This window comes from Papio anubis, chromosome X, assembly GCF_008728515.1.
Source record: "Papio anubis isolate 15944 chromosome X, Panubis1.0, whole genome shotgun sequence".
Classification (NCBI taxonomy): domain Eukaryota; kingdom Metazoa; phylum Chordata; class Mammalia; order Primates; family Cercopithecidae; genus Papio; species Papio anubis.
Genome location: NC_044996.1, coordinates 109,097,733 through 109,113,464, shown reverse-complemented (window position 1 = coordinate 109,113,464; position 15,732 = coordinate 109,097,733). Strand labels below are relative to the sequence as shown.

The following is a 15,732-nucleotide window of genomic DNA, read 5'->3' as shown; positions in this document are numbered from 1 at the left end:
CTGTGTCATAGCAGGACCTGAATTAATTTACCAGATTTCTTGATTTTTTTGTTATGATTTTTATGATTTTTTTTGTTTGTTTACATTCCTGCATATTGTTAATCTAGTAGGAAAACATTGTCGTCAAGGGGAAAAAAAGGACCAATACAATTGACGTTATTTTTGGTTAGATATATATAGCGAAAATAATGATTATGTCCTTAAAAGTACTTTCACATGAAATTTTTGTTTTAAATAAACCTAACTTATTTTAACATTTTGGCTTTCTAGCCTAAGGTTAACGGAAGTCTAATTGCTTTAGGTCATTTTTGTTTAAATGTATAAGGAAAGGTAAGAATGCTCTTTTATTTGGTTTTTCAGTATAATGTCTTGTTAAATATAGTTTCCCATTAAAAACATATTTTTAAATTGCCAAATTGCTGGATTTTTCAAAGTTTAGCTTTTAAAATAATTTTTATATTGCTATTTATACCATTTTATGGGGTACACACTAAAACATGGTTCAAAAGACTTTGGTTCATCCTAGACTTGAGCCCAGAGTGTTCTGCCATTAATACTACTCTTTTCCCCAGTAAACACACCTCCCGTCACCCTAGATAGCCCTCTTTGGATCATACCCTACAGGCTGATTCCAAACACAGGGTCCAGCAGAGCTACATATTCTTCACTTAAAAATGTACCTTCTTAGGCTTCAAAAATGGATGTGACGATTAAACTCTGCATTTTTAAATTTTGTTCTTATCTTAAATCATTTTTCTACATCTATTTACTAATGTCATCTTTATTAAAGAATGTGAGACCACAAGATACTGATGAAAAACTTTATGGTCCTGGTATATTTCCAAGTTTTCCTCACATTATACTCACAGTTAGCTTTCTACCCTGCTAAAGCAGGCCAGCTTTCTTTCTGTCAGTCTTCTGCCCAGGCACCTTCGTTGGTAAGCCTTACTTCTAATTAACAAAACAAGAAAGAACAAACCCTTCTATTTTCCCAAGAAGAATAAGAGAGCACGAGGAAATGTGGACTAGCAGATCACCAGTGGGGCTATCATTATTCTCTAAAAACTGCTGCCAAATTTCAGAATCAAGTGCGTTAGTTCCACATAGCATGCTGGGTCTCCTTGGCTTTCACACTATTTGTATTTCTAGGCCAGGCTCAGATCCTGTTCAGTTGCTAACTTGAGTATGTGCCATTAAGTCATAGCAGACCTTCATTTCCATTTTGTGGAAGTACGGAGAGCTCCTTGTATACTGACACTGACAGAGTTGTTTGTCTATTAATGGTGTTTTTTATGTCTTCGAATCCCTCACACCAACCCCTTTTGTGCTGTGAATAACTTTTCCCCACTGCTTCTATCTTCTTCTGTTCCTAACTCTACTTTTTGGCTTCAGCTTACGTTCTGGCTATATTTATTATCCTGATATCATAGAGTTGTAATTTTGGATTTTATCTCAAATATACTCCAGTAATCATTACTAATGTATTTTGTTTATCAGAGTAATTACATCCTCTGCCTCATTATTTATCTGTTCTGGGAAAAGTACTTCTTCAACTGCCTCCTACCTGATCTGCCTGAATTGTTGCTCTTATGTTATTTCTTGTTCAGAAATCAAGTCCCTCACCTTGCCATCTAAGACCTTCACAATGTAGTCTGGCACTCCTTAGTCTTTTTTCTCACTAATTGTGCCATCTTTTCTTATGCATGACCCAAATGGAACTTCTTTACTGAACAAACACTATGCTTCTCTATCTCCTCATCCTATAGTAATTTGCTTTTCTGAAAAACTACACCCTTTTCCTCACATCAAACACAGCATATTTGAAGTTCAAGCATTCTATAAAGCCCGTTTAATGTGCCATTGGTTCTATGGGCCTTTGCTTGAAAATCTCTTGCCATCTTTAACTTCAGGAGTAATAGTCACATTAGTCATAATTTCTAGAGTATAGTGTTCTTCTGAGTTCCGGCTAGCTTTTACAGAGTCTGAGGGTACAAGATCAGTGATCTGCTTAGGACACATTTACTTTTAACACTTAGGTCAAGTTCTTCTGATTCAGAGCAGTATTATTGCTGTATCTATATTTCAGTGTCATTGCCAATCACAAATATTTTAAATGTTTAAAAGTAATTCAATAATTGATTTACTATGCTTTTCTTCTTTTTATATTTTTATCTATTTATCTTGTTTGATGATTAATATTAGGTGTCAACTTGACTGGATTGAAGGATGCCAAGATGGCTGACAAAGTTTTGTTTCTAGGTGTGTCTGTGAGGGTGTTTCCAAAGGAGATAATTGCAGGAGTCAGTGGACTGAGAAAGGAAGATATGCCCTCAGTGTGGGTTGGTACCATCTGACTGGCTGTGGCAGTGGCCAGAACAAAGAGGCAGAAGAAGGGGGATATTCAGTTTGCTTGGTTTTTTGTTTATTTGTTCTTTTTAATTTTTGTCATGATTTCTTTCTCCCTTTGGGAGCAGGATGCATTTTTTTCTCCTTCTGCCCTTGGACATCTGATTCCAGGTTTTTCAGCCTTTGGACTCTAGGACTTACACCAGCAGCCTCCTTTGGGCTTTCAGCCTTCGGCCTCAGAATGGGGCCTGCACTGTAGCTTCCCTGGTTTGGGGGATTTGGGACTTGGCCTGAGCCATGCTTCTGGCTTCCCTGGGAGCCCCTGTTGGCTTCCGTCGTTCTGCAGTTTGTAGCCAGCCTATTGTGGGACTTTGTGATTGTTCAGCCAATTCTTCCTAATAAATTCCCATTCATATATATGTGTGTGTGTGTGTGTGTGTGTGTGTGTGTGTGTGTGTGTACGCGCGTGCGCGCACGCACATATATACAGATATATATCCTATTGGTTTTCTACCTATGTAGAAAACTCTAACTAATGCATCTTCTAATTTCGATTTATCTTCTTTGAAACTAGGCCACAGACATCTGTGACCCAAATCCAATCCTGATGCTTATGCTTTGTGTCTACATGTATGAAAGACTCCCTACATATCTCCCTAAGAAGGTGGTGCCCTTTGGTTGTACTCTACATGACACAGCACTGAATAAGGTAAGGATAATTTTGGGGTCAAAATGCACAAGGAGTTACACAATTAAGAGAGGTTTTAGATATTTCTTTCCCAACCCAAAATTAACAGCAAGTATCTAGATGGCATAATTTTATTAAAAGTAAATAAACCGTATCAAATGTTGCTTCTTCTAAGCCAAAGGTCTAGATGAGCGAAAGGTGCAATTTTTACTTAAGAGTAATCACCACTTGCAATGAAATGAAGACTCTTTTCTTACTCATTTTCATTTGATTTAAAATAATATTATTCTGTATACAAGTTAATATACTGCTTTGATAAGATTCATATTTATTCCTTTTTTTCAGGCTGTTTTATGTGTGTCTCTCTTAATATATGATTGGGAAGGAGGATAATTTTATATTTTTGATGCAAAACTTATCCATATGTGGTCTTCAAAAGATATGCCACAGTGATCTTTGTTCTGTAATTGTAACTTCTTTGAGAAAATAACTGTAACCTCCATGATGGTGTGAGCATCAGTTAATAAGGATTTCATTAAAAACTGAAAAAATAAAACGCAAAACCCAGGTTCTTGTCTCAAAATGTAGAGGGCTGAATTTAGTGAAAAGAAAGCCTCCTCTTCTAGGTTTGTGTTAGTAAATACTGAGGTTCAATCTCTTTTATTTACTTTATTTCTTTCCTTTTTTGTCAGAAGAAGACATAAAACTCCATAGAATTCAGTATTTACTATGATAATTCGCTAATTGCAGTGCTATTCAAGGGCTTTGGATAAATAACTAGCCTTGAGCTATAATTGTATTGAATTTTTGACTTCAAAATAACATTTCAGAAGAGTTAAAAGTTTTTTGCTTAGGCCTGCAGGAGACAAGAGTGTAAATTTGATTAAGTATAATTTATTACTGTTAACTATTATTACCAATTCTCTAATTCTGTCTACATGATTGTATTCCTTCATATCATTTAATTGTTATTGACATTTTTAAGTGGTTAATATTAATGCTGGCTAATGTTTAAAAATAAATTTAAATTATGATGTTAAAAATCAAATTAAATCATGTTTAAATAGAACATGATTTATTTTCTCATTTTATTCTTTTGCTAGAAATAATGCTTATACCTAAGTTTATAGGTAAAATTATACAAATAATACCTTTCATTTTTCACAATGTAAGAAAAGTTTTTGAAAGAAGAAATAAAAAATATGTATATGCAAGATAAAATAAATTACAACAAGCTTTGATTTTAACTTTTATTTAAGAAAATTAGTGATTTGGAAATTGCTGAGAATCTTTTACATATTTTGGTCCTGTGAATCAACATGATGAATGGCAGTGCGTAAGTCATAGAAAGTCGTTCTTACCACCAGCCCTATCAATGTTACAGAATATAGAAAAAGCTCCAGAAATGGCCACTAGAATTGAGAAAGTATTTCTTTTTTTCTTTCTTTTTTTTTTTTTTTTTTCGAGACAGAGTTTCATTCTTGTTGCCCAGGCTGGAGTGCAGTGGCACGATCTCGGCTCACTGCAAGCACTCCACCTTCCCAGGTTCAAGCGGTTCTCTTGCCTCAGCCTCCTGAGTAGCTGGGATTACAGGTGCCTGCCACCATGCCCAGCTAATTTTTTTGTATTTTTAGTAAAGACGGAGTTTCATCATGTTGACCAGGCTGGTCTTGAACTCCTGACCTCAGGTGATACACCCTCCTCAGCCTTCCAAAGTGTGAAAAAGTATTTCTATAGCTATGGGCAAATAATAGAAACATAGAATACTAGAACAAGTACAAAAAATTAGTGGTTAGTGAAAAAATATAGGGTGCAGTGTTTTTCTGAGACATTCAAAAGCTGTTGAATTTTGTTTTCCTTTTTGAAACGAAATTTACACAGAAGCACAATAAAGAATGTCTGTCATTGCAAAAAAGGAATTGAGACTTTAAAACTTTCCTTTATTCCTTTAAACAGCTAGCTCTTCTTCCTATCTATTCCTCATTACCCCTACGTGAAATGCTGGAGTTGAATGCTATGACTGTGTGACCACAGATGTGTCCAATACTGTTGTGTCATATGTATGATATGTATGACATAGTGAGAATGAATGGCTTCCTTATGATCTAAACGGTTCACAACAAATCTACTATAATTTTCAACATTTCCTTCCAAAACAAGAGGAATTAGCTCTCTGGGACTTAAAATCACTTGGTCTGTTAATGAATATTTGAAATACATACATTCGTATGTATGTATGTACATACAAAAAGATTACCACACTATAGTGAGGGTCTTGCCCCCATTATTGATGTCTTTAAGTATTTGAGAACATGAGGCCTCCAAATCCTTAGAGAAACTAAAGTTGAAAATGCTTTAGCAACAAAACACTTGTTCTGTTGGTTACCAAAGTTCCCATTGAACTAGGAAAGTAATTATTCTTTCACCAGATTTTCACCATATTCCTTATGACTCACTATAACCATACCTACTGCTACTTTTTCGCTCTTCGAATATCTGTGACTATAGGTCCTGAACTTCATAATTTGCAGTGACCTTTTATTCACTCTAATTTGACCAATTATCCTTTTCCCCATCTTTACCATGCTCTGGGTCAGAACTGTTGGTGATACCTTGGCATCTTGTTAAAGAAAAGAAAATATTCATGACACTTGTTAAAATGGTAAGGCAGACTTTATTCAGGACTATTATGATAGGTATAGGGACCACTGCAAAGCAGTTTTGCAGTAGAGGAGAGAGATTGAGCTCAACTCGAAATAAAACAAGGAAAAGTCGGAATTTATAGCCAAGGAGCAGGATGGAGATCAGTGGGTGGGAAATTACTAAGACGAAAGGTAAGCGGGGATATGGGAAAGGGGGGATTCTGGCTAAACCAATGTAAGATTTTTGCTAAAGGAAGGCCGGGGTGATCGTACATTACCTGAGCGATGACAGGAGATGAGGCATTTGGTTAGATACCAAGGGTGATTAGATACTGAAGGTGTGGAATTCTGGCTAAACTGATTTAGCAGGATTCTTGCTAAAATTGGGCACTTGAGGACATGCCCAAAGGTGGGGCCTAGTTAAAAAAGAGCTCAGACAAGCCTTACTGGAGTGTGGTTGAGAAGAAAATCTTTGTCAGTATTCCTAAAGATTGTTTTTGAATCTCCATTATATTTTATATAAACACTTTGTGTACTCACATTTTTCAAGAAGTACTCTTGTAATAAAACAACTCATTTTCTAATGCTCCCCATGTCTCTGGATCAGGAGGAAAGAGACAGCCAACCCTTCATTGAACTACCACATCTAGACTAGGCCACTATTATATTCAGCCTGAAACTGTTTTTAAATCTATACTCCTTATAATACTTTCTACACTGAGCAGCCAGAGTATCCTTTTTGTAAATTGGATATATAAGCGCCCTTTTAAAAATTCCCCGATGGTTTTCCTTTGCAATAAAAATAAAATCTAAGCTGAAAATTTTGATCTTCAAATCACTGGTGATAAGATGCTTTTGCATTTGTAATTCCCTTTGTTGAAAGCTCCTTCTCTTTGCCCACTTCAGCTAAACTGTATGTGTGTGTGTGTGTGTGTGTGTGTGTGTATGTGTGTGTGTGTAGTTGTTATTTTAAAATACAAATTCTGGCTTTCTCCAGTTGGTGTACATTATGAATAAGTATATTTATGACTAAAATGTATTGCTATCTTTGATAAAAATAAGAAATGATATAGTTGCATAGTTTTTAATTTTATAATCTTACTTATATCCTCTTCTACTTCTACATAGATTCTACTGAAAAATTCCAGCTCGCAAAACTTAGTGTATAATGCTAGAATTGTTGGAAGAGATGCTGCTGACTTCTCCCTCTCCCAAAAAGGGAATATTGTGACAATTTCTCCAAGGTAAGTATTTTTTTTTTAATTTTACATTATCAGACATATCAACCCCAAAGATTTAATAAGTGTTATAATTATAAAATGTGACTTTGATTTTACTATCGATAGATATTTAATGAAATGATTGTCACCCAGAGTCAGACAAATATTCATATGTTTCTACAGTTCCTCACCAAAGTTGTTGAAACAATTCTAACAACATAAAACAGCTGTTTTATGTATTCATTTAATTTTAATTTGTTTTTTATGTATGTGGGTCATAGAAATAAGACTGTAAGTTGGTTTTGTTTATTTGAAAAATGTGGATAAGACTATTTACCCACAGTGCTGTCAGTAATAAATGTGATTATGTAGGCAAAACACCTTGTACCATAATGGAACTTATAGGAAGCAATTAATAAGGATGACTGCCTCGAGTTGGAGTACTGGTGACTCAAAAATTAAAATATGTCAACACTACTCACAAATGCTTACAATCTATCACAATGCCAAGCAAGCAAATACATAATGAAGAAATAATTAAATCATTATTTTATTTATTATGTGCGTATAGAACTAGATGAAAACTGAAAAAAGAAACACCTGCCCATGCTTGAGGAAACCAAGGAAAGTTTCCCAGAAGAAGCAATGCTTAATTCTGAATACATATAAAAAGCAACTACTCACTTATCTAAATGCATTTTATTGTATAGGCTTGAAATACAGTTATTTTAGGTAGCTGTTATTTTAGGTGGCTCTGTTTAGCTAGGCTAAATAATTTCGTAGGATTTGGTTTTTACAAATATGACTCAGAAAATATTTTGTTTTCCTAAACAAAAAAAAATGAGTAATTTTATCATTATAAGATATTATAAAATTATATATTTATGTGTGCCACATTCTTTGTTAGATACTGTCTAGATCACAGTTAATAATGTCTCTTTCTGCCAGCTATGGATTTAAATTATCAGACATATTATTTATATAGAAAATGTTAAACAGCTACACCAGCATATAAACAAACATATTTATTTCTGCATCTAACTTTATGACTAAATTTAGCTATAACCATAGAGTGATTGTCATAAAAGTGAAAGTATAAATTTAGAAAATCAGTCTTTTTTTCCTCATTATTTTCATTGAGCCATATGTGCACTGACATTGATGTGTTATATATTTATTCTCCATCTATTCCAAAGGCTAAATTGAAGTAGCTTACAATGTATATGTAATATCAAGGAGGTTTTTTTAAAAACATATCAGGGAAAGGCAATTGGAGCAAAAAGAAAATAAAAGGTAAAATAATTAAAATGAAGCCTATAGTTATGATAGAAATGCCTGTAGACTTAGGAAACTTACTTGAAATAGACTACACATTTGATTCTGAAGTTTCTAACAAATTCAGAAAAGAATGCTGGTCATTTGCATGCTTCAATATAACTACAAAATTTAAAAAATAATTACCTATACTTGAGAGAACGTTGTTCATGGAACCAGCTGTTTATCTCATAAAAGAATACTCTATTTTGAAATGTATTTCATAAGACTTAAGTATAGGTTCATAAAATCCTTCATTAAATGCATGTTCTTTAGATGATGGTCATTCTTGAATGCTTCTCTTTTCATCAGCTTCCATGGAGATCCAATCCATTACCAGATCCTATTGATTTTACCAATTGTGTCATAAACCTTGTATCTTTTCCCTTCTTCACCTATTCCACCCCAATTTAATGTAACATCATCTTTATACTAGTCTGCCACCATAGACTCCTAAAAATCTTGTCTGAAATCTAACCCCTGTATTAGAATGACAGCTAATTTTTAACAGAAATTTAAACCTTTAACAGAAATTTTAAAAGGTGCTTAAAATATTTCAACAGCTTCCCATCTCAACATTTGGATATAGATTGAATATGCTTAACATGGTCCAAAGTACACTTTCACTTTTGTGACAGTCACTATGATTTCACAGCTTGCTGTTGGCTGTATCTTGCATCATCACCCCTATTGCTTGCTAAGATTTAGCATTACTGGCCTTTGATTAGTTATTCAAACACATTTTAATTCCACATACCAGAGGCCTTGGATGCCTTCTTTCATCCCCTGTTCAATTTAGTTAACTCATTCTCATCCTTCACATTCCACCTAATATATCACTTTCTCTGACCTTTCAGACTATATCACACTCCCCATTATATGCTCTCACAGCACCTATATAATTTGTAATTTTCACATTTATTTTGTGATGGTAGAATGTTGGCCGTGTCCTACCATATGTACTATCCAGAGGAGCAGGAATAGTGTTTTTTTGTTTGTTTGTTTGTTTGCTTTTTTTTCTAATTACTGTATCTCAGAAACCTAAAAGAGTGCCTGGAACATTATAAGTTATCTAAAAATATCGATTGCATGAATGAATTAATGGATAAATGATCTTATATAGTGATGTACTTTAGAATAACTGGAAATACTCTAAATCGCTCACTGTTATCTCAATAAATAATTTGAGCCTGTATACCCGGAAAAAACCTCAAAGTCAAATGTTCTTTGTTCTCAGTTAAATTCATGCCCATGAGTTTTCATAAGAGTCCTTTTGCACAAAACTGAAATTGTTGAGAACACATATCTAAATTAAAATAACCCCCACTCCTGCAAGATGTAAGCTGTAATTTTCCCTACAAAACTATTTTGAGAACATTTCTATTGCTTTTGAAAGCCTCTTATTCATCTCACTCCTTGTTTCTTCCTAGTCTCACCCATTCAACAGCAACTGCACAAAAGTTCTGGCACAGTTAGGTCAATGTTTGACACCAAGGGAATCTATTCCCATATCCATTCTTAAATATGTGTATTCTAAGCGAAGATAATAGGTAGTAGTTGATACAAAAGAATAAATGTTATAGGATGTATAATGATAACTATGCTGAAAACCAGAGGAAAAGCAAAGATAAAATGTCCCCAACTTTTATCACCTACAGCTGTATCAAGGCAAGGCAAGACTGAAAGATTGATCCAATAATAAAATAGAGAGTCCATTGTTTAATTTAGAGTGTATTACTTATTTAAACAGTGAAAGCATGAGTAATCAAAGGTACCAGATTCACATGTCCCTTGTACAGGGCAATATCAAAATAAAACAGGTCAGATCTCATGGATGGGAAGACACCCTCTTGCTGAGGATCCAAATTCATGCTGTCATTAAGCTTCATGGCCTGTAACTCTACCCTAAAGGAATAAGGAAGCAAGTCTCATACTTCATCACAATCCAGGAAGCAATGATAAACTGTCTGGTGACAGTCTCTCAAGGAAATTTAGGGAGGCAAGTGAGAAATGTTCCCAGAGCAGCAATTCATGACCCTCCATGCTCTTATAATTGCAGGAGGATCATGGGGTTTCTGCCAACACTTTTGTCAGCTGCATTTTTACAGTGCATATGGGGCCTATGTGGACTCATGCAAGGTTGCTGGGTACGATGGTGCAGTCATGTTCCTACAGACTGGTGAATGGAATCTCCTCCAAATCACCATTAGTGTCTTAGACTGCCAGATTGAAGATTAAGGAAGGTGAAAATATTTTCCTTATTCCTTTCTGTAATTAATTAAACGCTATTATTATCTGCCATTATTTGGTTATGAGTTTTGAATGTTATTTTCAATAATGACTTTATGCATTTTTTGAATTTTTACTTTCTTAACATTTCCCCATGTTACCAGAGACCAGTGACATGACAAAGTATTTGCCTAAACAGTAGCACAGAATGTCCTATGAATTTCCCTCAAGACAATTCATACGGCCGGGCGCGGTGGCTCACGCCTGTAATCCCAGCACTTTGGGAGGCCGAGGCGGGCGGATCGCAAGAACCCGGGAGGCGGAGCTTGCAGTGAGCCGAGATCGCGCCACTGCACTCCAGCCTGGGCGACAGAGCGAGACTCTGTCTCAAAAAAAAAAAAAAAAAAAAAAAAAAAAGACAATTCATACATGGTTTCCTGTGGCTTGCCGTTAGAAAATCCTTTGTTTGAGAGATTATATATTTGAAAGGTAACTTCAGGTTTTACAAAATGTATTAAGATAGCTTAACTGATGACAATAACTAGATTGTAGGCTTCTTGAGAACTGCAGCTGAAGTGAGTACCTTGCAGGGGGATGTAGGCACTAGACACATGGTCTACATTAAACAAATGCTTGTAAGTTGTCTTTTTTGTTAAAACATTTTCTCTTTTGTCTTTCACTAAATAGAAACGAAATTAATGTCACTCTGAAATTCACCAGTCGCTTTCTTCGTCCTGCTGAAGCTTCACTACTATTAATTTCAAAACCCAAGAATGGAGTAAGAGGAATTACAATGACTTTTGCTCTTAAAGGCAAAGTTCTCGATTTTAAAACCATTGTAAGTAAATTTTACCTACTATGCCTTTGCTTCTCTTATCAGACCATGGAGTATCAAAAGCATGGTTATTGTTCTACATTTTATCTTTAGGCAGCTGTTTCTTGAGTCATCCCTGTGCCATGGATACTTGTGATTTATGTTAAAGCAGTTATGGGCCTGTGTCTGTGTGTTTGCTGGACTAAGGGTGGATAGTTTATGCAGTAAAAAACGACTTTCCTGTACTCTGGCAGGACCTTTCATCAGTTTATCTTGTGTGTCCTGTGGATCAAATCTATTATAAAGATAAGGCTAATGCTGGCATTTATTGAGAGATGACGATGTTCCAGATAGAGTTCTAAGTGTTTCTATTTCAAAAGGTGGGGAAGAGAGATTTTTAAATCTTTATAAAATGGTTGTGACATTATTATGATTGACTTTTTGTAGCCATTATCTCTTCTAAATGTTAATTTCTACCATGGATGTATAGTACAGAATAAGTAAATTCATTAGATTTCCAAATGGATTATAAAGAATTTAGGTGTGCAGGGCAAGAGTGGTAAGTAGAGAAAATGAATGTAGAATGGTTGAGTGATGGCCCATTGTTGAGGAGGGCACTGAGATGCTCATATGGACAGACTGCCTTTTGAGACAACGATGCTCAGAACAGGAAGTGGGCATTTGGCACTTCCTATGTGTGATCTTATTTCCTCCTGAATAATGAACATGTACTTTTCCCAACCCTCTCACACAAATTATCTGAAACAAGACATTGTTTTGTCACATGTGGCTAAGAGATATGGCTGGGCTTAGCCTGTCATTGGTGGTTATGGGGTAGACATGAAACTGTTTACTTCCCCATCTGCCCCCATATGGTCTTAAGTCGCTGGGAAGCAGATTAGATAATAAAAACAAAATAAAATAAAATGATAAAATAATCTTTCTGAAACTATAGAATACCTAGAAAGTTTTTCTCCATGGAATTTCTTTTGATAGTAGAAAGTATTGTCAGTGTAATATTAAATGGATGGTTTATAGATTTTTAAGATTATATTTTATAATTCAGAAAGTTCATTTTTTGTTATTATCACGTGGTAAGATTTTATTTTTTTTACTTTAGGACATTATAAAATGCGAAAGCCCATGTTATCAATTTCAGGAATTCACTTTGAATGTGAAAAACCCCTTCCATACTGCTGGGGACTTCAAGTAAGTTATTGCTTTGGTGTAAATTCATTACAATTTAGCTATCACCACTCTGAAGAGACATATGTAATTTTCTTTCTTTCTTTTTCTTTTTCTTTTTTTTATTTTTTGAGATGGAGCCTCGCTCTGTGGTTAGGCTGCAGTGCAGTGGCACCATCTTGGCTCACTGCAACCTCCACCTTCCAGGTCAAGCGATTCTCCTGCCTCAGCCTCCCGAGTAGCTGGGACTACAGCTGCCCGCTACCACACCCAGCTAATTTTTGTATTTTTATAGATTGGGTTTCACCATGTTGGCCAGGATGGTCTCTATCTCTTGACCTCATGATCCACCCACCTCAGCCTCCCAAAGTGCTGGGATTACAGGTGTGAACCACTGGCGCCTGGCCATAATTTTCTTAATCTCTTCAACATGAACCATTTCGAGCAGAAATTTTATGTGTTCATATTCCTATAAACTTCTAAGCACCATCAGAAAAACTTAAACAACTAATGAAAGTGAATCAGTTTTACTGAAATGATCATACTAAATTTATGTTTTGTCTGCAAGTTGTTGAAATTCAGTGTTCTTTCAATTTTTAAAAGTATATATAGTTAATAGACTTTTTACTTCTAATTTTATTCTGTACATGTCCAAAATTGAAAAATAGATTTAAGCAGAAAAAAACATTTTTACTTAGAGCATCATAACTAATTTATACTGCACAATCAATGTGCATGTGTTCACCTTAAGATTTAACAATAATAACAAAAATACATATTTGTGATGAAAAGACAATAAAATTTTCAAGCATTATTTAAAGACACAATAGAAAAGTAACTTCCTGGAAATGTACACCACATTGAGGAAGAAGATGGAAGGTGATACCTTCTGTGCTTACTAGTAATTTTGGTCATTTTGTTAAAAAAAATATTGTTTTGAAACAGTGATTTGTAGATACCTAGTTCCCCAGTGTATGTGAGAGAGAATGTGATTGAGTGCAATTTTATTAAAGTGATACATTGGAGTATAAGGAACACAAAATTTTAGAATATGAGGTGTGTTAACACAGTACTAAAGTATGCCCGTAAGTAGGCCAAATGACTGACTGCAGTTCCTCAGAGAAAAACAGGATCAAACAAATTTAGTCTTACATTCTAGTGTTAAAGCAGAAAGAAAATCTGGATATTCCAGAAATTGGGAGAATATTACAGATACGTATTTCTCAAATAAGAGTAATATTTCAGCATGTCTTTATGTTATATCTCAGATTTAATTAAAATGGTTAATGCTTGTGAGGGGTTTGTGGTTTGATAGGAACCAAAATTGTTAATCAAGTGATTTTAACTATATCCTTCCTTATATGAATATGTCCCGCAAACTTAGGCAATGGACAAATAAACTCAAAAATATAAAACCAATCTCAAAATGTGTAAAATCAATATTGTGCAAGAGGCATATATTATGTTTGAAATTTTAACATAATAAAATAGATTGAATAAGAAGGAATTTGACCAATTAATTAATATAGAAACTATTTTTAAGTTATAACCAATATAACAAGTGACCCAGTTTTTAATATTACAAATGATTGACTTGGTTATTATTAGCAGTCTCCTATTAAACATACTTTAAAATAAAATTTAAAAAAATCGCCATATATTCCCCAATATTGTATGTATAAGTGGCAAGAATTGATCATGTCTTATCAAAATTTCACATTACTTTGAACAAATAAGCCAATCCAGTCTATATTTGACAGAGACAGGATTAGCTGACCAGGTTGTTGATTCCCATGCCTCACTCCCAGACTGGTGATTCCCAAAGTCTTCTTTTGCAAAACACCACTATTTCATGCTCTATAATGCTATTTTTTTGATTTTATATTTAATAAGATTTAGTTTGCTAGTACAGTATTTTGTTGAGGATTTTGCCTGTGTGATTATAATATTTAATAGTGTAATTGCCTTTTTCAGTGATTTGTCTGTTTTTGTATGATTCATATTAACCTTATAGAATTATTTCTGAAATGTAACCTTCTATTCTGTTGTTTGGAAAAGTTTGTGAATGACTGGTATTAATTATTTGAATGTTTGATATAATTCACAGGTGAAGCAGCCTGGTTCTGAGCTTTGCTTTGTGGAAGTTTATATCATTACTAATTCCATCTCTTTGCTATGAGCCCGTTCAGATTTTCTATTTCTTCTCAAATCAGTTTTGCTATTTTATTCCAGAAATTTTTGCATTTCTTCTACGTCATCTAATTTGCTGGCACAGAGGCTTTCAGAGTATTCCCTTATAATCCTTTTTTAATTTCTGAAATGTTAATAGTGATGTTCCTCCTTCTATTCCTTATTTTAGTCATTTAATTCTTCTCGCTTATATTCTTGATCAGTCCAGGTAATAATTTGTCATTTCATTGATCTTTCCAAAAAATTCCTTCTGCTTTCCTTGGTGTTCTCTATTGTTTTTCTGTCCTCTATTTCATTTCTGCACTAACTTTTTTTGGATATTACTTATTTCCTTCTATTTGCTTTGTGTTTAGATGCCTCTTTTTTCTCGCTTCTTAAGGTGAAAATTTAGATTATTATTATGAGATTTTTTTCATAGAGGCATTTTTGTCTACATATTTATCTCTACGGACTGCTTGAGCTTCATCTCATATGTTTTGGAATATGTTATTTTATTTTCATTAATCTTAAGTTATTATTATTATTATTATTTTTGAGACAGAGTTTTGCTCTTGCCCCCAGGCTGAAGTGCAATGGTGCGATCTCAGCTCACTGCAACCTCCGCCTCCCAGGTTCAAATGATTCTCCTGCCTCAGCCTCCCGAGTTGCTGGGATTACAGACACCCACCACCACACCCAGCAAATTTTTGTATTTGTAGTAGAGACGGGGTTTCACCATATTGGCCAGGCTGGTCTCGAACTCTTGACCTCAGGTGATCCACCTACCTTGGCCTCCCAAAGTGCTCGCATTACAGGTATCAGCCACCATGCCCAGAAATCTTAAATTATTTTTAATTTCTTTTTGATTTCTTGCTAACCCACCAGTTATTTGGGAGTATGTTGTTTAATTTCCCCATGTTTGTTAATTTTCAACTTTTCTGTCACGAATTTTATTCCATTTAAGTTAGAGAGCATACTTTGTATTATTTAAATCATTTTAAATTTATCAAGGTTTGTTTTATGGCTTAAGGTCCATACTGCAGAATGCTCATAAGAAGAATCTATATTTTGCTGTTGCTGAGTAAATTGTTCTATAGGTGTCTCTTAATTTTAGTTGGTTTATAG

The 15,732-nt window shown here is 34.5% G+C and overlaps 1 protein-coding gene across 3 annotated transcripts in view; it reads left to right on the top strand.

The window, feature by feature from the left end:
• CFAP47 (cilia and flagella associated protein 47) overlaps positions 1 to 15,732 on the top strand; it is a 446,504-nt gene that overhangs the window by 215,814 nt on the left and 214,958 nt on the right. For all 3 annotated transcript variants that reach the window (XM_031660417.1, XM_031660416.1, XM_031660418.1), the window contains exons 36-39: positions 2,921 to 3,055; positions 6,805 to 6,920; positions 11,127 to 11,277; positions 12,374 to 12,462. In XM_031660417.1, the coding sequence (XP_031516277.1) occupies positions 2,921 to 3,055; positions 6,805 to 6,920; positions 11,127 to 11,277; positions 12,374 to 12,462 (491 nt within the window). The remainder of the gene's footprint in view (positions 1 to 2,920; positions 3,056 to 6,804; positions 6,921 to 11,126; positions 11,278 to 12,373; positions 12,463 to 15,732) is intronic.